Source organism: Drosophila grimshawi, unplaced genomic scaffold (genome assembly GCF_018153295.1).
Source record: "Drosophila grimshawi isolate 15287-2541.00 unplaced genomic scaffold, ASM1815329v1 contig_311, whole genome shotgun sequence".
NCBI lineage: Eukaryota > Metazoa > Arthropoda > Insecta > Diptera > Drosophilidae > Drosophila > Drosophila grimshawi.
In genome coordinates this window covers 19,723,877-19,748,869 of record NW_025063098.1, presented here as the reverse complement: position 1 = coordinate 19,748,869, position 24,993 = coordinate 19,723,877, and the positions used below count along the sequence as shown (strand labels likewise).

Sequence of the window (24,993 nt, the reverse complement as noted above, 5' to 3'; positions counted from 1 at the left end):
TTTGTTGGCCCAATGGCAGTTAACATCAAGTGCAATTATTGGCGAATGATCAAATTGCTGAGAAATAGTCGTGTTGCTGACAATTTGCCTAGAGAGTCTACCAACTACATTTGTAGACGGAAAATGGCTTTTAATTTATTGCACAATTGTGGTTTTAATTAAAGTGAGCCCAATACAAATACTGGCACATTCATTATTATTATGTGCTGTCAAAATGGCCGAAACACTGAGAAGGCCGCCCCTTAGAAGACTGGCTTGACATTTAAGTTGGCTTTCAAGTTAATTTATTAAATACTTTCAATTTTTTGTGTGCCACAATCAGTTGGCGGTTTTAAAATTTTAATGTGTCCGTTCATTATCTGTATTCGAAAATCTAATTACCAAAAGTGACTGCAGTGGCGTTTAGTCTGTCTGACCGTCTAGCCTGCCCAATGAATTCAGCAATTTCAACGTTTCCACCATCTCCCCCGGGGTCCGCTGCTCAGACAGTAGTCGCTCGCGATATGTGACCTGCTCGACTTGCAGCTGACGTCGTTCAGTTACTTACGTACCCGCTTTTGTATTGTTTTTTTTTTAGACGCAATTAAAGGCGGCCGAAAAACCAACAGCGAACAGTGGATAAAAACAAAGCAAACAAAACTTATTCGTTGGCCTTTATTATCTTGATGAGCGGCCAAACTATTTTACGAGCTCGACAACAAGTTAATTAGCCATTGGTATTAATGCGACCAAGGCGCCCCGAACAGTTGGCTGAATCCAAAAAATGCTGCTTTTGTCAAGTGTATTTGACTTTTATTTGGCTGTGACTGCCTCCTGTCTGTCTCTCTCCTTCCTCCTACTTCCTATCATTAATGAAGACGCCTTGTTCTTGACTTTTTTTTATACTTTTTAATTTGATTTGTTTATTTAATGTTTATTACTGCCCCAGTTGGCCCGCTTCCTATGGCGCAAAAAAAAAAAGGAAAACAAAAACAACAAAAACGAAACGCTTCGAAAATTGCTCTTCTCCGGTTTTGTGTTTGCTCAGCTAATGACAATAATTAAATGCTCAAGTGCGTTGAGCTCGAGTTATGCATATTAATTAGCCAGCGGCCCATAGCGTGTGAATATTTTTGTTGTTGCTGTTTCCGTTGCGCACCTGCACAAAAAAATTAAATAATAAAAAGCAGGCAGGCAAGAAAAAATGAGGCATAAAAAAATGAAGAAAAAATCAATGTAGCCAAGCAATTGGCGAAGCTGTGCAAACAATTTTAATTAAATGGCAATCGCGCATACGCCGCGTGTGCATACGGCGTGCAGATTTCCGATAAAGCGTACCAAAAGTGCCAGGTGACAGCTGTTGGCCGCACCGCAACGTGTTGCAATAATCGTTACCTATAACAGCAACACCAACCGCTACAGCAACAGCAACAACATCTCGAATTTGCTTACCCGTTTTATTGACGCTCAATTTGATTTGGTCTCGCCTGTCCACCTCTCACAATTGTTTCTTGCTCGGAGGCCAAAAGTCAACACGATCAGCGTAGGGTTCGCTGTTGTTGTTATTTTTTTTCTTCTTTAATCTCTTTGAATTGCTCAAATGACACCGTTTAAAACAAACGGACGTGCTATAAACAAATTAAACTTGCCACAATACGGCAACAACAACAATAATAACAAAATACATTTGTATATAGAGTCGACTGGAAACATAATGCGTTGGGACGACGCCCACGAAAACGTATTTTGAAGGCATTGTGAATGAAGCAAACAACTGCAACAAGTCAACAATTTATTGTTGTTGCCTGTTTTGCGGTCGCTGTCGATGATGTTGCATTAAATTTGTTGCCCCTGCTGCGCTAAGCTGTTCTGCGTTGGCGTTGAATTTTTGGTGGAAGACGACCAAAGCAACAGCAACAATCAAGCTAACTCTAACAAACTTTGACCCAAAAAAAATAAAATGCATAGGTAATAGGTCGGAAGTGAAAGGGTTTTTATTTATTTTTGGGGCCCTGTGCACTGAGGTGCTTCATGCTGTTGTTAGCGCTGACAGCGCCACAATTTTGTGGCATTTTGTTGCCATACAATTTAAGCATTTACAAGGGGCGCGCCCAAAATAATGATTACGGTTATAATATGGGTGTTTTTCTAAATGAACAATACAAAGAATGCGCGATATGTTGAACTTCAATTGCAGTTTGTTCAACAATTAATTGGTTTCTATTATTTTTCTTATAGCTACAAAATTTAACGTCGGTTTTCTTGTGGATGAATTTTGTTATTTAATCTGTTTTCACTTTTGATATATTTTATTTATTTTCATGCAACTGGAAAAGGATTATTACTGTTTTTGCTCTTTAATGCAATTCACAAATGGAACGTAGAGAATTATTATTTTGAAGAAAAGCCACTTAGAGCAATTCATAATAAAGATTTCGCTTTAAATATTATGCTAGCAGAGTTGTTTATAATAATTGAGAATATTTAAGCAAAATGAACGTACATTTAGACTTGAGTTGAATTTTGTATACAAAAGCTCAACTCTTGACATTTGGTCGACAGTTTTATTGGTGAATAATTGCGTATCACTAAACAATTTGTACGGCATGTCGACCTGCCATGATTGATCTATTCAATGCCAAGGAAAATGGAAATAAAACAGCTGCCAGACAAAGAACAAAGAGAGAGAGAGAGAGAGAGAGAGAGAGAGTGAGAGAGTGAGAGGGAGAGGGTGCAGCTTAATCACAGAGGCAGGAACAGCGGCACATACACATATAAATTACTTATATGATGACTCCCTTTGCAATGTGGGGCGTGGCAGGGCGCTGCGTGACGTGGCGTGGCAAGACAACGTGGATTATGGCAATGATTTTTGTTATTTTAGCCTCGCTGCCAACCGCTAAAATAATCCATTAAAGATAAACTAAAAGCAAACACTAAACTCTTGTGCTAAGCAAAGAAAACCGCAGCGCACCCACACGCTGATAATCAATCATTTATCAATAAGCGACGGCACACGCCCAAAACTGCACTCGATGTAGATATTGTTGTTGTTGTTCTTCTTCTTGTTGTTGTTGTTGCTACTGCTGTTGATTGGTTGCTCTAAGCTTTTAGTTTGCGTTTAACGCCTCATAGATTCTCTAAAGCGCACAGTTGCCGTTGGGCAGAATGGGGGAGAGAAATGCGGCCCACATGGGAGACGTCACTGTGTCTATGATAAAGTGATATACAGTGTGTGCATGTGTGTGTGTGTATGTGTGTGTGTGTGGCACGCATTATTCGCTGTGGTGTGCCCTGTTTTGCTGCCTGAATGACTGATAAGGCGTTGTGAGAACATGAGATTTGTGTGTGTTTGTGGCAAATGGAAACCACATCAGCTGCCATCGGTTTAATTAATTTTGTAGAATTCTGAATTTGATTTGAATCTGAACAGCAGCTATTGATTTGTGCCAAGAGGGGCAGGGGCAAGTGCATGCCCTATGCCAAGAAACTTGTGGGAAATCGCTTCAAGTCAACTATGCGGGCACATTTAATTGAAATTTATGCAATTCTATCGTTTTCATTAACACACCAACAATACTAAACATCTTGACTTTTCCTTCTATATTTGCAGCAGCAGGCCAACACCAAACACAATGCAAACGGCAGCGGCGGCAACAGCAACAGCAGCAGCAGAAGGAGCCGCAGCAACAACAACAGCAGCAGCAGCAACGATTGCAGGACATACAAATAGCAAGACGGGGCATGTGAAAGTGCAAAAATGTGAAATCAACTTTAATGTGTGTGTGGCACGAGGCATTGAATTTTAACGAGTTCACATTTAAAACAATACGCAAACAGTGTTTAAAAAAAAACGGGCAAAAGGAAATTGCCAACAACTAAGAGCAGCAACAACAATAATAGCTTAGCACGTGACGCGACGCCACGCTAATAGACGCTCATTTTGCAACGGTAATTGGTGGCACACACGTCAGCATTCACAGAACACTGTTCACTGTACACCCAGAGTTTAAAGTTCTTCAACTTGAGAGTGCACTCTTTGTCAACGAAGGTGGCAAAATGGCCGTTAGCAACATTGTTTGCGAGTGGCTGCGCGCCCTTGGTCTGGCACAGTATGCGGAAAGTTTTCTGGACAATGGCTACGATGACTTGGAGATATGCAAGCAAGTCGGTGATCCCGATTTGGATGCCATTGGCGTTGACAATCCGGCCCATCGGCATAAGCTGCTGAAGAGTATACGTTCGCTGCGCGAGAAGGGTGCTGCCTCTGTGTACTTCATGTTAAACGATCCGAACTCGTTGTCGGGCAGCATGGAGATCCTGTGCGAGACACCGCCCAGCAATGAACTGGAAATGGTGCTGGCCGAACAGCTGGAGACGGACGGAGTGCGTCTGACAGCGCATCCATATTCAACACCGGTGAGTACTGAATACCAATTTAAAATGGGCATTGGGGGCTTAACTGCCTACCAGCCAGTCGGCCTGTTGATTAGAGCTGGTTGTTGTCGTTGCTGTGGTGGTGCTCCTGTTGTTGTGGTGTGGTGTGGTGTGGTGCCACCACCCGTCGAGCCCACCAAGCTGTCAACTGCATTGATTAGACATGGGCTGTCAGACAGCGCCTAGTCCTCATCAAGCTAACAAGCTCACACTCTCGACTTGTCGTCGTACAATGCTCAGTTTTCATTAAATGTTGCCCCGCACAGGCCCGGCCCCCTTTGGCAGGAAAACCTATTCAAACTCCATTTTCCTGGCAGCTTGAGCTGAGCTTTTTATAATACAGAATCCAATTGCAACCAAAAATGGGAAAAACTTAAAATTGTTTTAAATTGCGCTCAGGTGCCCCCTCAACTATTCTATTCTGTTCTATTCAGTTCAGTTTAGTTTAGTTTAGTTCAGTTGAGTTTTAGTTTTAGTTTATCCGAATTCAGTTTCTAGCCACCCACAACAAAAGGTAGACCGATGAAAAAGAAGGGGTCGAAAACCATTCAATGTCAGTTTACATACTTAAATTAAAATTCTCCGACAAGCCAAGTGGGCGACACAGGCGACGGCAAATAGTAAATGAGAAAGAGACCAGAGTGCTCTAATCAAATATGTACGACTAAGAAATACTCTAGTCACCACAAAAGATTCATACTTTGCTTCGCTTAACACTTCAAAATCGCGTTATATTTTATTTCAAATTATCGAGTCTTCTGTTTTCTTTTTCAAAATGAATATTAAGTTACTACTTAATCGAACTTTAATTCATTGAATTATTCTATTGTTATTATTATACTTCTATGCAGTTAGAATTTCTGAAAGAATATTCTGCAATATTCGATCAAACTCAAACTCTTCTTTTTAAACGAAGAGAGTTAGATCGTAGTGCAGTTACTGCTGCTGGTGCTGCTGCTGCTGCTGCTGAATTGCATGGCACCGTTTTCAAATGTCAACCCCGGTTTCTGCACACTTGACAGTAAAATGGAGCACATTTAAACGGCAGCCCCCTATGCTTGCTGCTTGCCGGCGGTCGCTCATTGCCGGCCAACATGTTTGTGGCCCTGCCGAACGGACGGCTTTTGTATGCAGCTTTTGGTGCTTTGGTGCCGTCTCGAGTGTCATGATGTAGCTCCATTGTTTTACTGTTGCTGGGGCGGGCTTGTAGCCTTTGTGGGACTCTCAGGTAGAGGACATATCATGTGCCATTATATGTACCAAAAGGCACCGACGCGTCGCTTCGTTTGTTTTTGGCCAGCAATTGTGGAGCCAAAGCTCTTGAAACGTTTTTCGGCAGCATTTAAAAAATGCCTTTTCCTCTGTCTCTGACTCTGCCAGTTACTGTGTCTCTGCCTTTTAGCTTTGTGTAATTAAAGTAATGCCCAAACAGCAGACAAGTTGCAAAATAAAACTACAACAAAATTAAAAATGCGGACACAGTTGATGCGAATCCTATCCGCTGACGGCTGAGTGATTCAGCCGCTTAAGAAGGCGTCCCCAAAGTGACTTTAAGCCCAATGTGATTTATTATGCAAAGAGCTCAAATTATAAACTGACCCGCCGCCTGACAGCCAAATATAAATATCCAGCATAACTCTGCACACTGTGTTGAGCAAACTCTCATGGAATTTGCACGTCAATCTGTTGCAAAATGTGATTTATATATGAGACAGGAATCTTATACAACATCCTGCCCCAATAATGTTTCGACTTCAACTTCAACTTCGACTTCGTTGGCGGCGATGCGATGCGATGCCGCACAAATCACGTCATTGAGTTGTTTTCATCAAAAGGGCAAGCATGCAGCTTCTCAGTTCTGGCCAACTGTTCAGTTGTTCAGTTGTTCAGTTGCTCACTTGCTCAGTTCTTCAATGCAACAAGTTTTGGTTGCTGATGAGTTCGAGACTGTAGCACAAGTCTCAAGTTGCCAACTCGATGCCTCATTCATTCATTCATTCATTCGCTTGCTCGCTCGCTCGTTCGTTCGTTCGCTCGTTTTGTGTATTTTTATCCGAAAACTATCTTGGCTGCCTGACGACTTCTTGCAGTTTTGTATCTGCGTATCGCTCTGGCATACAATTTTTATTTATTACTCATTCAGCTGCAAAATTGTTCCTTAATTGCCCATATCAGCTGAGAAATGAAATTTATTACCTGGCGTGTGTATATCGCCAGTGCCAGTCAGCCAAACAGACAACGTCCTAAACTTTTGCTGCCGCATCATTATCAGCCTCAACCTTAGCCCCAGCCTCGTCTGTGGCAGCCACAGCATCCTTCGACTACGACTGGGACTCGGACTCCGACTCTGACCAGCAGCAGCAGCAGCAGCAGCATCGACATCATTAGTTTTGTGCGCCGCGCCGACAACGTTTTGTATATTTACTTAATATTGCAATGGTCTGTGCACTGTGCGATTGTGTGTAGTATGCGTACACCGAAAGAAAAATCGATAAATGCGTATGATACACTTTGCAACTGTATCATAGAATAGACTTGTGATGCTGGAGCTTGCCTGTAGAAATCCTATATAACCAATCAACAGCAATGAGTTACCATATATGTTAATTATTGTTCAAAAATTTCTGCTGATTCCAGATCTCAATCTCAATCAGAATTATAAATGAATACTATTAATAGATTGTTGCATAATTTCATAATTGTCACCCTGGGGGTAGATTTTATATAAAGAAAAGCGAAAAGGAATCCAAATAATCGAAATATGTTGTCTTTTGATTGTTGGCTTATTAACTACTCGCTTTAGGTACAATCTTTAAGTCGATAATTATCTTTTTTTAATTTATTATTAAGAGCTATAAATGTTTTGATTAATTTCTAGAATTTGAAAATTGATTCTAGTAAGACTTATTTTGTTTTGTTTTTTTCTGGCTGTGTAGTTTGTGTGTGTTTGTTGGCCATCGTCCAGTCTGGCGATGCCATTTATCTCAGAGTGCGCTTGCGACTTGAAACGTGGACAGCAACCTTCTGTGATTTCTGATTTCTTATGCCAATTTACTCTCGGCCATAGCGGCTCTTGACTCTGGACTCTCGACTCTAGAATCTGCTCCATATTGAGCCCAATCATCATTATAATCATCATCATCATCATCTCATCATAGTCATCAGCAGCAGCAGTGGCATCGCATTGCCTCTGCCATAGATCAAAAGACAGTTTGCTTTAGTAGTTTTATTTATTTTTTCTTTCTTTCTTTGCCTTAATTCTCTGTGTGTTCTCTCTCTCTCTCTTTCTCTGATTTGTTGTATAATTTTATTTTATGTGCTTGCAGCCTTGACCAGGTCAAGTTGTTTTTGGGGTCGAACTGTGCCTAGATTGCCCTCAACTCAACGCAACGCAGCTCAACTCAAGTCAGCTCAACTCAACTGGACTCGACTCGGCTGGACTTTAGCTGTTGCCTTCGGTTCGCCTGACTTCGGCTGAGTTTAAGTTATTTCTGCGCTTGGGCTTTATTGATTTGTCCTCTTTGATCTTCTGCCTGAGCTGTGGCATGATTTCATTTTTATGAACTTGACTTTTGTGCATTTTCCATTTTGATTTCAGTCCGCCTGCCCACAATGTCGGCAAACATCTTATGCTCCTCACTCGTACTTCTTCCACATCATCATCTTGTTCTTCATCTTCTTCGTCGTTCGTTTGTTCGTTTTGAGCATTTTCTGCGTATCGTGGCAAGTAATTGCCGCAATTCAATTTGCTCACGTTGGCTACGTGTAATGTGGCTTTATTATTGTTGTTCCTGCGCTCACAAATTAGCTTTAGCCGAGGGCATCTTTTAATATCATATTTGTGCAAGCAGAAGACGATTACTTTGCCAAGTCAATGATTTTAATTATTTACAATAATTGGCGATTTGCTGGCAATTTACACAGTATAAAGAATATGCGCTTCATAAATTATCCTTTTTTTTTCCTTTTCCTAAATTCTTATTACAAATGACTCAACTTTATTTAATGACAGACTTTGACTTTATATTTACTCATTTGCCCTTTTGCAGATGTTAAGGGAACTTAATTATACAAGCATAATTTCTGCCAAAAAACTTGTTGGCCAATTTCTCTTTTATGTATTTATTATGTACACATTAAGGCACACATTCTTTTGGCCCGCATGTTGGTAAATATTGCAACTGGCCTATTATCACTGCGGCAATTACAACATAAGCAATAAGCACCACCCAGTATGCGACATCAAAGCTGGCCATTAAGTGTGCATGGCCTCGAACACTGGCCAGGACCAGCGCCATGAAAGTTAATCAAGCATTTAACAGCAAAATGTAAAACTGCGAAAGCATTCATTGCTCATAAAAAATTAAAGTCTAATTGTACACAAAGAGCAGTGAAAAAGTGAGCCATGTTCGCTTTTCGGGTTTGCTTTCAGGCTGGTTCACGTTCACGTTCACGTTCATGTCCTTTGTGGCCCTAGTCCAACGGGGCGGATACACGTTTTGTTTTTCTTTTGACTCGCCCCATCGCGAGTGGGCGAGGGACATAGAGAGACAGAGAGAGAGAGAGAGAGAGAGAGAGAGACCGAGAGACCCTAAACTAAACGTCGAAGCAACCCTCTTCAGCTGAGCTAACGGCAATCGGCTGCGTGCTTTTTAATTAATTTAATTGCAATTTAATTACGCTTGCTATTTAATTAAACACATTGGCAACATTCAAGGAGGCGTTCGTGCAAATTGCATGCAAAGTTTTTTGGCAGCACTCGACATACAGTTTGAGAAATTCGATTGCTTGTAGTTTGGCAATTGTGGCTTAATTAGACATGCAGTTAAATTGATTTAGCCGATAGCTACGACTACGTGCTGGTTGTGTGGAGGCACTGGCAACCGCACATTCAATTTATAGACGCTCGCTCCCAGTTGCCCATTGATAATTGACGATTAATTTAATAGAATGTCCAAGTTTGGTTGCTGCTGCAACTAGCTGCGATTCTCTGACTCGGACTCGGACTCTGACTCTGACACTGACACTGACTGTGAATCTGTGTCTGTGATTCTGACTGGCCTTTAGTTTGTCGGCATGCTCAATTGTGCGAAGTTATTTCGCATGCCGCAAAGTGGCACCAAAATGCTGTCGTCGCCTGTCTTCTGCAGGCGCTCTCTTCACTCGTTGGCTAGCTAGTTGGGATTCTAAACAACTTGCCACATGCTTGAAAGTTTGCGCCGCCGTTGCACGCCGGTCCTTACTTGGAGTTTATCTCATATTTCACATGCCGCCGCAATTACTGCCGCCATGGCGGCTACTTACTGACTGGCAGCTGCACCACTGTTACACTGTTGCACCACTGCTGCTGGCTATGTCAACTGCCTACACAAGTAGCCTCTGTGTCCGTTGCCTTGAAATGTTTCATAAATACTGCTATACTCTGGTATACTCTCTGGCCCCGTATGCGGCAACATTTTGCTTATAAATCAAAAAAACAAAAAAAAATAAAAAAAAAATAGCCACTGCAACCACGTTGCAAGCTACGTTGACAGCCGCTTATAAATCTTGTCGCGCACTTTGCCAACTTCGAGCAGAACACAGAGTTTCGAGACTCCTTCAGCGTTTTCACTTGTGCGTTTCGTGTAACCAATTACTAAAGACTACGCAAACGAGAAAGAGAGAGAGAGAGAGAGAGAGAGAGAGAGCGAGAGAGAGGGAGGGGGAGGGGAGGAGCGAGCTGCTATCTCGCTTTCAATTTGTTGCTTACATTTATTTATGTTGCAAAAATTCTCATTGGCAGTTTTCGAGCTAAACAAATCGCGCTCGACTTGACATAACTCGCTGTCAATGTGTCGTCTGCATGTCTCAAAGTTGTTGTTGTTGCTGTCATCGAAGTTGTTGTTGTTGCTGTTGTTGTTATTTGTGTTGTTGTTGCAGCAATTACACATCTCACAATTGTGCCACGCTAATGATGGGAGTCCCACGTCCAGCAAAGCAAACAAACAAACGCTGACAACTGCCTTTGGGCTTTGTGACATTTTGCCAATTGTACAATTGCGTGGAGTGGCAGTGAAAGGCGGTCTATTCCAAACTACCTATTACAGACTCAATATCTCTTGTCTACCCCCCACCATTAACTCGTCGACTCTTAACTGCCAACTGCAATCGACGTGTCCCCAGTTGGTCTTTTGCCTTTGGGGTGATTGTGCTGTCCGGCGCTGTGATATGCCCGTCGCTGCTAAATGTCAATTAATGTCATCAACTATTTTTGCAACGTTTTCGCTTTTAATTGGCGTCCGCATCTAGAAAACGCCCACTTTCCACTTCCAGCCTTATTGTTGTGGGCGTTTTCGTTGCGTTTTGGCTTACTGCTCTTGACTTCTTCCGCAATTGGAGTAGCAGCCATGCCAACACCACAGTAAATGACTTCTTGGACTCTCTAACATTTTTTTTTTTCATCAGGCAGCTTCCAGTGAAAGTTGTTTACATTTTCCTCGTGGCAGAATGCTGCTGCTGCTGTGACTGACACATTTTAACAGCCATTGAAGCCTTTTCAAAAGCTGCCGCCTGCCCTGACCTGTGCCAGTTTGCCAGCTAGCCAGTTAGCCAGTTAGCTGTGCCAGCTAATTAGAGCATCCTAGAAGGGGACGACATGCATACATCAAACATTGCACAAGTGCATCAGCAGCTAACGGGATGGACGACCTGGACGGAGCAGGGAAACGGGTTTGGATTTGGGTCTGAGTTTGATTAGAACACAGCTTGTTTGCTGTAATTAACAGGCAGCTGCAGCGATTAGAAACAAGTTCGCACCAAAAAAAAAAAGGGTCAACACATGAATAATCGATTAATGCGTTTGGACTTTGCGAGTTAATTAAAGCTTAAGGGAAAGATGGAAAGTCTTTGTTATATGCAACATTTTACAAAATGTTACAAAAATTATTATTACATATATAAGGTAAAGTGACACTGTTAATAAATCACTTGGAAATTATTAAAACTTCAAATGTTATTAGCAAATTAACACTCGATGCTGTTATTTATATTTATACCCTGATAGAGCGTATTATAATATTGTTGTGACATGCTTAACGAATTAAAGGCACCTATAAAAAAGGTCATAAAAAATGATCTAACGGAATAGTAAAAGCAGCTAAGGTAGCAGCTCCGGTAGCAGCTCCGGTGGCAGCAATATTTGATTACTATAGTAGTAGCAAAAGCTTAATAGTTCGGCTACAACTACAGAGCTATTGTTACTAATATTGCTCTTACAGAGCAGAGTATTTCAGTTTTCTGATTTGGGTCTGGTATTGCTCTGATCAAACTCTCAGCTGTAGCAACAGCAAATGGACAAACTGTAAGAAAGCTTACTTTTATCAAATCAAATTCTTACATAATGCCGTTAAAGTCACATTGCCTGCTCTCGTTGATGAACTTTTACGGGATGTGAGTATATATGTTGAAGTGATGCTATTAGAGTGATACAGTTCATATATTTTTGTGTCTGCAAAATGGATTATTCTATTACGAAGTAAAAAGAGCTAAAGATCTATGCTAAAGATGATAGGCGAACTTGTATTTCTGCATCTATTAATAAAGATATTTTGACACTTTCCGGTACGTATCACTCACTTTCTCCAGCGAGTGTGCTACTTGAGGGAGTTGCGCCGTCAAACAGGATGCAACTGCTGTGCAACCAACTCAAAACATAAGTGTTGCATTTACCTGAAGGTAAATGCCGCAATAAGTTTCGGCCGGTTTGCATTGAGTTGCACTTTGTGCTTTTTATATTTGGAGTCGACTCCTTGTGATTCCATTTTGGGGGCACAGTTGTCAAATTTTGCATGCGCTAGACGACAACCGCAACGAGTGTGGTGTGTGTTGTGGTATGTATTGTGCTGTGTGGTGATGAGGCTGAAGACGAAGAGGCAGCAGCAGAAGACAAAGTTGGCGATGTTGCTGGCTTACACTAAACGACATAAGCATAAATCTCACTTACCTACAACTTGATTTACTCACTGGCAGCCTTGTGGCCTCATGCCCCATGGGCTCATGAGCTTATGGCTCAGGGCTCCATGCGTCATGCCTCATACCACATGCCACATGCGAAACATAGCTCATGCCACGTTACGTTGCGACGTCATAACGAATGTGCGCCTGTCAGCATTTCAACTTTGCGCCATTTATGTTGGTCAACCGCCTGAAGTTGCCGATTCCAACTCGGACTCTGGGGTTGTGGGTGCTGTTTTATTTTTGCATGTGCAGACATTTTACTCAACCAACCTCCCTCACACCCGCCCTGCTGTCTATCAGATACATCTACTGATTCAGTCAGTCTGTCTGTCTGTCTGGCTGGGGGAACTGTAGGTCTTGGGGGTCTTCAATAATACTGTAGGCGTAGCGTTGTCTCTTTCCTTATATATATTTTTTTTTTCGGGTAGGTGTATCCACATCGCATTTGTGTTTATTTCCTGTTTCGATGGTGGTCCTCACTTCTTATGATTCATTTGGCAATTTCGAGCCATATGACATTTGATATAAATGCTGAGCGCTTACCTCGAGCCTCAGTTGTTGAGTGATTGAGTTGGCCCCGGCATGCGAACAGGATTTGCATAATATGTTACCCACTGTAATGATGGTCTTTGTGGCCTCCAGTCCACAGTCTAGACTAACAGATGAGCGCAGCTCAATGCTGGCAGGCACCTTTCTCACGACACGCCGCATCGCCATAAACCACGAGAACCAGAGAGTTGTTACATTCGCCAGTGGCCAGTGGCCAGTGCTAATCATAGTGCACAGACTTTAGCTTGTTGCCACACCTCCATCTCACTAAATACCTCTGGCCATTAGAAGCACACAAATCATCTGACAGACATTGCTCTAAGCCGAAAGCTTGCTGAACACACTAACAAAAAAAAATAAAATAAGAGAATTGTAGAAGTGAAATAAAATAATGGCACCATTCGCAAATGAAATACTCAGTTTTTGTACACTATTCTAGAATTTGTGTGTTTATTTTTACTACATTAACTTTAAAAATATTGTAGAAGGACTTGTACTTGAACAAAACAGTAGTCATATTTTTCTCTGAGTGTAGGAATAGGAGTTGAAGTTGTAGAAATCGCAAGGCAACCAACACCTGCAAAATTTATCACCTGGCCACTGTGTAGTCGAAGCAAAAACCAATTTGGAGCACTTTTGTCTACACACGCACACACCCCCACCAATACATACACAAACACACAGTCTCAAAGCGACGACTGGAAATTTAGTTGTTAAAGTCAAACAATTTCAACAATATTTCTGCGCATAAATTGCAGTTGCAGTCGGAGTTGCAGTCGTCGTCATCGTCGTCGTCGTTGTTATTGCTGCTCTTGCTTTCCCCCCACATTGACATTGTGGCTGCAACAAGAGCCAGAGCAACAACAACAAGAACAATAAAAAAAACTTTTACAACAGCAGCGTCCTTTGTGACTGTTTTGCGACTGTTGCTCCCCATTTGCGAGTTTCGCTGCTTGTTGCCGTTTTGGGTCATAAATTTCGCCACGGCGACATTTCGGCATTTTTCCAGCATGTTGTACTCCGTTGGAGCAGCTTCCAAGTGAATTATATGACACATATAGACACACATGTATATATACGTATATATTGGCTTAATATCGGTTTGTAATGCCGCCCTGCGGTGCTTAATTACTAGCATATGAGACAAGCCAAAACGCCCACAAGCCACGCCCCAACCCCAAGCTGGTCAGATACGCAAATGATGATGATACATCATCAGAGGCAGTGCTAATGAGTGGCAGATAGTGTATGGATAGGGGAAGGTGGATGGGGGGCAATATATTCAATGACAAGATTCTGTTTGAATCTAATTACTTGCAAATAAGCCCGCAATGTATTCGAATCAAAGTTGGAGTCGGAGTTTGAGTGTGCTCACTTGCTGATGCTGATGATGACCGGCATTACATTTTCATTAGACTGAGTGTTTTGCATGCTGTAGATTGCAGCAGCAAGTTGCATGAACTGTGCCACTGCCAGGCTTAATTAATTTCCAAGTGCCACGTGTGAGTGTCCAATATCCGTATGCAATCAAAACTGCAACCACAATGTGCTTAAGCGCCAGATGAACGTATCTGCAGCAGAGACCCCAAACGGATGAACACACACTTCCTTATCTCTCTTTCACTGCCCCTCCTTCTCACTCCCTCTCCCTCTCTCTCTTTATCTCACTCTGCCTGGCGGCTGGTCAGCGCCTTTGAAGCGCGCTCATCAACGGGTTTTCGCAAGCATATCAGTTTTCATAATTGGCACTGGCAGCACTGACATTCTCGTCTCATCATCAAGCTCTTGCTTCTTGGTGTTGTTGTTGTTGCAGTTGTTGTAGTTGTGCGTTGTGTGTTGTGTGTTGTTGTTGTGCAAACACTTCATGTTCATGCTACCCACTCGAGTGGACATTTGAGCCTTGCTCTTTATATATGTACATATATACAAAATAAATATGTATATATTTAAGCCATTGCCAATGTGCAATGTGTCTACAGCCGTGTTGCTGTCTCTTTGTCCGTGTGTGTGTGTGTGTATGCTGTTGTTGTATCTACGTCTGATACTTGTGCATGTGCAGCATCATCACCTCATTTAGATATGCGATATGCAAACCTTTGGCAGGCTTTGCTTTGCAGCTTTACCTTTACAGCTTCTTCTTCTGCTGGCGATGCTGCCGCTGCAGATGCTTCTTACCTCGCTTGAACTTGACCCTGGGGCTAAGGCTAAGGCTGGCTGGAACATGTACGCGCCTTAAAATGCCAGCACTTCGACTCAGATACTCGGCTGCCTCAGCTGCTATTGCACTCCAAGCAATCCAAATGTGTTGTCCGGCCAACGCATTGCACTCAATGAAATGAATTGGTTGACATTACTTTTTGTTGTTGTCTCTGCTGTTATTGTTGTTGTTGTTGTTGCTTATGCGCTGCATGTTGTTGGCTAGGCTTTGCTGAAATTGTAGACGGAGTCAGCGATATGACGAAGTTGTTGCCAAAAGGTGCGAGAATTGAGACAACAGCTGCAGCTGAGCTGCCTTTAATAGGCATATCTGTCGGATTGTTATGCAAATAATATGGCAAAGGAGCTTTAGGTAGCCAGCGGAATTGAGTCGAAAACGTTTACAAAACAAGTTGAAAATATACGCATTGAGCACATCAGCAGGAAAGCGAATCAATTTCAGTATTACGTTAAATGCAAATGCTTTGGCAGAAAATGGCTAAAGTGATGACCATTTAAGTTAACTAAAGGAAAAATAAATAATAATAAAGAGAAAGAAAGAATGACATTTAATTAGAACATGTTCGATCGTGTAGTGGCAGTGGTTTGGGAGTTTACCAGAGAGAAGAGGCTGCTTGTGTTTAATTAATAATATTTTTGATTTCAATTAACAAGCCACAGGAATTCACATTAACTCATGTTCAGAGTTGTCGCACAAGCATTTCCAGCTGTGCGACCCCATCAAAGAGTTGTCGTTCTTACAGCTGTCTGATCTGTAACTCCAAACAATTTATATCAATTTCTCAGGCACCAGTGGGCTGCTCCTCTTTTTTCGGTCCACCCCATGTCACACTTCTCTGGTAGCTATCTCTTTCTGTTTTGCTTTCGATCTCTCTGTCACTCGTCAAACATTCCCAGCACTCAACGCTTACTAATTTCGCTTGGAGGGGTCACTTCATTTGGGGGATGCGGGGCGGCGTAGAGCTACACCCAAAGCGAGACAAAATGCATATGAAACTTAACACCCCCTTGACAACAAGACCCCGTCCTCCACTGCTCGACTCCACTCCGTTCGTTCCCGTTCACATGAAGCCAGCTCCATTTGCGCACAAGTGCGCGTCGCTGCTCAACCCAATTTCATATGCATATTGCGAACTTATGTATGTATTTATGTCGTTTGGGGATTCGCATCCGCAGTATGTTAAAACGAATATAGCGAATTGCGACCCGTCGTATTTCCCATCCCACTGCCCAGCCCCGCCCAGCCCCGCTCCAGCCCGCAAATGCCTCAGCACCACGTCGCACTTGTCTTAAATGACATAATTTACGGCATAGCGCAGCGCCCGTTACGCCCACCCAACTGACGTCGCTAAAAATTATAAATAATAATTCCACTTGTACGAAATTACCAACATGCCCCACGCACTCACACACACACACACACATGGATACACACACTCGCACACAAACACACAAGATACAGACAGAGCCAGACACGACTATAACCATTCGTATTCATTGCGCCATTTTCTTGACTGCCTCTGCCAGCCTATTCCTCTGCCAACTGTCTGTCTGGCTCTGGTTGCTCTTATTGCCAAATAAATTCGTGCAGCAACAAAAATGAAATGTGTAAAATATGTTGCCCCAACTGTGCAGCAACAGCAGCAGCTAACTCGCCAAACTGTTTCTCAGTCTCAGTTGCAGCCTCATTCCTGGACTTTGGCTTTATGCCTTGGCTGTTGGGCAGTTTGGCTGCTTGCAAGTATTTGGCTTTTTTTTTTTAAATACCCTTGCTGAAAGGTCGCTGCCTCTTGATGTGTCTTTGAAGAGTATACAGATTTAATATAATTAATTATATGCTTACTTAATTACAACTTATAGCCGTTGTTATAGACACAATATAGGTCACAACTCTCAGTTTGAAATCTTGCCAATATAGATCAGTTATATGGCTGCAAAGGGCATTTAATCTTCGCTAATTTCAAAAGATAAAACTTCATGCTTCATTTTTTGTTTGTATGATTTTCACTTTTTGCCTGCTTGTAGATCTGAGTCTCTGTGTGTGTGTGTTGCATAGTTGTTGGGCTGCGACGACCCCAGCTCGGCCTTAATTAACTGCTTATGAATCTGCATATGCAGTCGTTGTCGTCGAGCCCCTCCTCAGTACATTTATATGTATATATGTTTGTGTAGGTGCTGCTTGTTGCGGTGGCGTGGCACAAACAAAAAAACAGGATGCTCATTTAAATATATAATGAAGTGCCTGTGTTGCTGCAGTAGTTCCCATTGCTGTGCCAAAAAAAAAAAGAAGAGAAACCACCAACAAAAAAAAACAAAAAACAAAATAAAGCTGGCTAATCATGCCCAAGCTCCCAGCCCATTATCCGCATATGTATATCATCCAGTTGTATCTAGTATGTGTATTTTTGAATATATATAAGGCACATGTAACAGTTTTTTGTGTAGTTTTCATTTTCAGTTTGGGCCTCGAGCCACATTCGGTGGCGCCTCTTGACCCATATTAGTCCGCTCTTAAAGAGCCAGATGCGTTGGGTTTGATTAAATGCCTCTTTGTCCAGCGAACTGTGGTTTATACACACTGTAGACTCTAAATTTGGCTTTGGGTTTGGGTTTTGGGTTTTGGGTTTGCCAGGCACGTCTTTAATTAGAAAATAATTGCAAGAACCAAAACAGTCAGACACACAAATACACAGAGAGACGAATACACATGGTCTTCATACAAGAGGAGGACAACGGCGCCATAGTCAGCCTCAATTGATGGACATGCTGCTGACTGCTGACTGCTGGCAACATTCAGCGTTCGGCTTTCAGAGTCTCGTTGCAAGCCTTGACACATGCCAAAACAGGCAATGTCCAACTAGTATGAGGCAGCATTTTTCTTCTGTGTTGTTTTTTTTTCTTTCTTTGTGTAGTTGCTTTTGGCTGACCATCGCCGCCGTTGCTCTTCGCATTACATGGCAACATTTGCAACACCTTTCAGTCAAGCCAAGTCCTATCCGGCCCGGCCCTGCCCTGCCCTGTCTGTTTGCCATTGTTTGTGGCAGGCACTGTCTTTTCTTTCCATCGACCGCCTACACAGCTTTGCTGATTTTTGCGAAATTTATATTACTTGAGAGACAGAGATAGAGACAGAAACAGAGCCAGAGACAGAGACGGGGACCCCATGTTGTTATCATGTGACATATGTGCATCAACGCCCCATGTTTGTTTTTGGCCACGGTGCTGTCAACAACACAGTCAGTCAGTCCCCCTGTTCGGGGTGGAGAGATTTATGCTGACAAGGCGGCGTTTGATTGGCAAATGGCGATGCGTAGACAACACGACGTCTGTATGCGTAATTTGGCACACAGTCTTAAACTGTGGCAGCTTCAATTTAATTTGGCCAGCCAAGCGGCAACTTCCGCGTGCAGCTAATTGGCTGAGCATGGCCAAAAAGGTGCTCGCAATTAACCCGCTCACAGTACACAGATCACAGAAGCTCAGTTACTTAGTTAGGCCAAATGCCTTTTGTCCACTTGCACAGCAAAAGGCAACACACACACACACACACACACATATATATATATACATGCCATGCACATCCTTGTGCTTTCGCAATGCAATCGGGTGCTTGAACTCCGGGCTTTTGTGTTTTTTTTTCGGCAATAAACTAATGAGCGACAGAATGCAAAGAGCCAGACACATAGTTGCTAGTTGCAAGTTGCCGGTTGCGAGTAGCATGTGGCAGACACAGGACAGATATTCACACTTGGCACTAACTGTATCCCCAACTACACTCTCAAAAAAATCTGCGCATGAATGTAGAGAATTTCTATTTATTTTGGTGGCTTGTATTTAATAAGCAGAAGAATTAAAAAAATGTTGTTGGAGTATAAATAATGGTTATTTAATTTATTAATTTTGAATTATATTTCCAAAAGCAGAAGAGTTATTTAGGATTTTAAATTAAATTTATTCTGAACGAGAGAAATATAATTTTTAATATCATAAAAGATATTTTCTCAATTTTAAACATAACAAATGCCAAATATCTTTTAGTCTTTCTCTCATACGTATTAAATATTTCAGCAAATAACTTAAAATACTTTCTTTTCACTTTTAATTTATGAATTTCATACATGATAAAACTGTTTCTTAAGATAGAAAAGAAATATGTATGATATTTAATATAATATTCATGGCATATTTCCATTTTCTGAGTGTAAGTGTGCTGCTGTGCCTGTCTCTCGACTGGCTTAATTAGAAGCCTAGGTTAGTTAGACTTTGCAACACAGTGGCACCATGCAGTTTGCACTATTAACCCCTTATGCGACTGCTACTTCACACTCGCTCTCTCTCTCTCTCTCTCTCTCTCTCTCTCTTTCTATCCTTCTCGCTCTCTTTCTATATAACTCCCTGCTTCCTGGGAAGTGAGTGCCTGTGTGTGTGTTCTCTGCTCGAAGGAGCTGGCCCGTATCCATTTAGCAATTTAGACGCACACCCACTCACTGCAAATGCCTTTGCATTGCATAGCGATGAGTTGGGGCACAGGCGAATTGAGGGGTGAATGGGAGTGAGGAGTGGGGTGCACCATGCGATACGTCCATCAGTCGTTTGCTCGTTTGCCTGCGCGCTCATTTAATTAACAGTCGCGCGCCACGCCAAGCCAAGTCAGCCCAAGCCATGCCATGCCACATCAGGCCGAAGTGAAGACCACAGCAAGCTGCATCATCATCAGCAGCAAGCAGCGAGCAGCAGCAGCAGCAGCAGCAAGCAGCAACATCCTAAGGCCAGGAGGCTGGGCCAAGAAGGCGTGCTGCATCTTTGGGCGGGCGCGGCAAGCAATTTTTTCTTTCTGTTTTTTTTTTTTTTTGTATTCAACTGCCTTTATTATCTTACCTCTTTTTGTTCCTTTATATACGTTCCTCGTTCGTTCCTCGTTCACATATATTTGTATGCGCTGTTTTGCTCATCTGCAGCAAACTTGCATGTTTTTTTAATTATGAATTATCGCTGTGCTCTTTGGCTTGCACTGAATATCAGTGCAGACTGACAGACTGACAAAATGGCTGGCTGACTGAGTGACTGGCTCATTGTAGAGCTTGTTGCATTTAAATGACATAATTATGGCGCATAAAAAACTCCCACTCAGCAGCAGCCGCTGCCGCAGCAACAACACCGGCGATGGCGGCAGCAGCTCAAAGCCAGATTCAACTTCAGCGGCAGATTCACTTCCTTTATTTTTGTATAGCCCACATACCCATCGCTTAAACAATGGGCCGAAAAAAAAAAAAAACGCATTTGCCCGCTTCACTCTCACGGAGGCAAATTAAAATTTCAGAACTTGTGCAGACAACTTGAAATTGCAGCGCGCACGAACAAATTGTATTTCTATTTATATTGTATAGCAATTTTTGTTTGCACGTCAACCACTTAAGTGGGCCCCCTTCCCCTGTGCACTCGACAAGCCAAAAATAAAATATAAAAGAAATAAATGAAATTTGGACAATTGAAAGCGTATTTGAGCGTTAAGGTGCATATTACGTGTGCAAATATCAACATTTTATTTCAGTTTTTAGCCAATTTTATTTTCATTCTTTTTGCTTTTTCATTTTTGTCGGCTTCCACTTGTAAAAACCATTTTCATTATGAGTGGCAGCCACAAGAAAAAAATTTACAAAAAAAAAAATATATATATATATATGTTGAAAATCGCAAGCGTTATTACTGAAAGAGAAGGCACAAAGTTTCATATCGATTTACACAGTCAATGGCCTAAACAAATAAAATGATGAGCGTCAATGAAGCGAGCAGCAAAATGTTTGACTCTCTCCTGCCAAAGTGGCGGAGGGAGGCAGAGGGACGCTTTTTGCGGCAAGTGCTGAGTTTGCTACCAGCTGTGTGTGTTTTGCTGTTCAACAAGTACAGTAGTCTGTGGTTAAGCACAACAACTCAATTAAAGATAATTGAGCAGAACCAGTAGCTAAAATGTGTCATACAGTCTAGCCTTGACTTAATATAAGTATATTAAATCCATCTATTGAAATGATTTAGCTCTTTTACACATGGTATACAGTTGCACTTAAGCAGAAACTACTCTAAATCAATTAAAATATGTACTATGCAGTTTTTTTTTGTTGCTTTGTATTGCATTTGAGTGCAATTAGAGTTGAAGCATTTGGCTTAATTGAAAATGATTTGGCTTTCGCAGTGCAAATGGGAATTTTGTCGGACAAAAAAATTGCGCATAAGAGAAATAAAATTCATGCGACAAAATGGTCGCTTTTAAAGGCGTTCGGTTAAGCTAAAAATGTTCAAGTGTTGAATGTTTAGTGCAGTTAAAATACCACTTAATTACTAACATATTCAATGCCCAGATCTACATGCATAAACACGATTTTTTAATTGCAATTAAAATACTTTAGCTTGGCGGTTAACTATGGCAAAAAAAAAATAACACGCTAATTAACTATCGATTGGTTTTTATGTTTTGGATTTTGTTGCTGATTCTTGTCAAATGCTGCATAACAATTATAATTATTGAAAATGGTTTGTAATTAAGCATGCATGACCACAAATTTGCATTAAAATCGCTTGCATTATTAGCAACAGCTCTGCCAAAATCCCTTGCTAAATAATGCAGAATATTTTTTATTTCCTTCATGGAAATATGAAAATCGCTTGCAGGCTTGGTCCCTTTATTTAGCTTACTTAACTCATTGCTTAAGCGTAAAAATTAATTATTAAAATGGCAAATGAATGCGGTGTTCAATTGGAAAAGTTACTCATGCAGCACATAGCTATGCCAAGTAATTGAAATACTACTGAAATTGAAATAATACTGCAATTATTCACACTTTAAGCAGCGCTTAATTGATAATTAATTTTATTGATTTGTCTTACGCTGCTCCTGTCATTTATGTTGCGTTAATTGCTTGTGTTAAGATTTAGCAACAAGATAAATGGTTTGGCCAAACTTGAATACCCATTAACTAAACTTGACACGGATATGCTCTTCATCGGCATTTGGCAGTAATAAGCTACATATTATATTAAGTTTACATGGCATAGCTGAGGTTGATATCTTAGCAAGTTTTTCGCTGCACTCAGTTCTTTGAATTTGATTTTACACGTATATACCAAAAAAAAAAAAAAGAAAAAAACAAACAACATAACTTGAACAGCATTCAAAAACATTGACTTACGTTTTATTCAGCTTTAAGGGTATCTTCTAGTCGAATTAGACAGTTAGCCATTTCTTAGCCGTATGTAGCTTGGCTGGCAAACACCATCCATCAATTGGCATTGATAAAAGGCTGTGAGCAGATTATGTTATGTTATGCATGGGGGGTTTAGCAGCAGGCCTCCACCTCCACACTGCCCACCACATTGCTAATGAGGTTTAACGACGACAACCAAAAAGTAGGCAACACTTTGTGTGAATTTTAATTTGCCTACACACGCACACACAGCAACACAACAAGGCCAAAGCAGTTGGCTGCTGCTGTGCTGGCCGTTAACTTGTCTACAACGCAACACCTACGCGGCTTGATTTATGAGCCACTAACGGCATTCTACACACACACACACATACACACACACACACACACACACACACACACACAATCACTATAAGCACGGCCTGTCAAATCTGCAGTGAAATAAAGTTTTCATCCCTGCTGGCATTTTTATATGCCTTGCTATAAACTAACATTTAATGTGCACCAGTAGCACCAGCTCCAACTGCCACACCCCCCACAGCAGTCACACACACACACAGACCTAACCAAACAGCTTATCTGGAATTCTCATTGTCGTAATGCATAAAAACGCACTAAAATGTTCCCACGCAATTAATTCAGAGTTTGTTGTACTTTTTGTTTACTTAATTGGTAAACATTTTGTTAGACATTTTTATGAGCACCAAGGTGAAGCACTTTTAGCGGCAACGCAACTCCCAAAAGCTCTCTCTCTCACACACACACACAGAATCACATACACACACACACACACACACACACACACACACACACACACACACACACACAGGAACACTTAGAAATAGCTCCATTTAATATTCCATTTTTATTGTTAGCTGCCGCCTTTGCCTTTTGTTAATTAAAACACAAAAACACGTGCGCAGCGAATAAAAAATTTAACAAAATTTGGCCAAAAAGCGTCACTTGCTTACTGCCAATAAAATTACCAACGAAATGTTGTTTGTTTTTTGTCTTGTTTTGTTACTGTCCATAAATGCAATGTGAATTTAATCCTTTTAACGCCGCGTTTTCATTACATTACTGTAAATTTGGTTTACAAAATTGTAAAGCCCGCTGCATTTTGGCTTTTACTTTTATTCGTCGAACTGGCGGTTGGCTAGGGTGAACAAAAAAAAAAAAAAAAAAGAAGAGGAAGAAAACATGCGAAAAAGAATCCTTTGTTTGTCCAGAGAAGGGGTCGGGACTTGGCCATAGCACATACATGCACACATAGCTGATGTGTACATCTATGTGGATTTTGTGCTGGTCTTGTTTTTGTTTGTTGCCTGCCTTCAGCATAACTGAAATTGTGCGCCATTTTTTTATGTTATGTGTCTGACTTTATTTTCGTATTTCTGCTACCCTCTAGATATGTTTGTTGTTGCTTTGGTTTTTTGGGGGCTTTTCTCATTTTTCCCGTTGCGCTATGTTTGTTTTGCTGTAGGTCGTTATGTAGAAAACAATTTCATGTGCTGTGCCCTTATGGGTAGCTATTTTTTCTTGGTCATGTTGTTGTTGGTAATGGCGCAAAATTTTGTGGCTGGCAAAAATATGCGTGTGCCTGCCAGTGTGTGGTGTAGTAGTGATGTAAAATATATATCAGCATTAAGGTGATTCAAGCGCCAAAAAATTATAAATTACAAATTAAACAAAGGAAGTTGCAAAATTGTTAGTCCTTCAATCGGGCTTCAAGTTGAACTTGTGTTGCAAACGAATTAAATTACAATCCAATGTCTGGTGACTACTACTTCAGCAGTTTGGATATATATTCAAATGAAACACCCTAATGCATATTTAAAACACGCAAACAAGAAAAAGGTTAATATGCGCTCAAATGCGTCCTTTGACTCTTTGTGTCTCTTGGCCGCATTAAAAGCCAAAACTATGTAAAAGCTCGGTTTCCCACCAAGCCAAAAGCTAAAGAATGTTTCGTCACACAGAACACATACTCCCAAAAAAAAAAACACAAAAAACACCACATCCCAGCATATTATAAGTGAGTTGCAACACGGACAGGAACCGTACAGAGTTCAACCGACAAGTAAAACAGCTATTGAAAAAATCAAGTATACGCATCGTTGCGGCTGAGCATAAAAAATTGAGATATTTATTAGTGGGCAGAGTGAAGTTCCAACAGTAGCACGTGTTGTTATTGTTGTTGTTGGTGCTGGCATTCTTATTGCTGACGTGCATATTACAACAAATCGCATCAAAATTAAAGTCGTCGCGGTTGCAGTCGCCCTTTAAAGCACTGAAAATACAAATTAAAGTTAAATGAGTTTTGTTGTTGTTGTAGTTGCTGTAGTTGCTGTTGCTTTTGCACTCCCGGTGGTCGCCGCATGTCACGTTGAGTGCGGTTTATGCTGAAATTTACCTTGAATGCAGTCAACCTGGCAGGCGCTGGCAGCTGATGCTGCAAACAAAAAAAAAAAAACAACAACAACAAGAAAAAGTAACCACAGTCCGCAAAAAAAAAATAAGTCCGCAATAAAAACAAAATAAAAAGGCAACAAAAATAACAACGAAAATCTTGATGCAATTATTCATACATGCACGCACAGTCAAATGTAAAGGCGAA

At 41.4% G+C, this 24,993-nt stretch overlaps 1 protein-coding gene across 3 annotated transcripts in view; it reads left to right on the top strand.

Moving 5' to 3' along the window:
* Window positions 1-24,993, top strand: part of LOC6567925 — a 159,263-nt gene that overhangs the window by 38,748 nt on the left and 95,522 nt on the right. For all 3 annotated transcript variants that reach the window (XM_043215032.1, XM_043215031.1, XM_043215030.1), the window contains exon 3: window positions 3,593-4,398. In XM_043215032.1, the coding sequence (XP_043070967.1) occupies window positions 4,039-4,398 (360 nt within the window). In that variant the 5' untranslated portion in view covers window positions 3,593-4,038. The remainder of the gene's footprint in view (window positions 1-3,592; window positions 4,399-24,993) is intronic.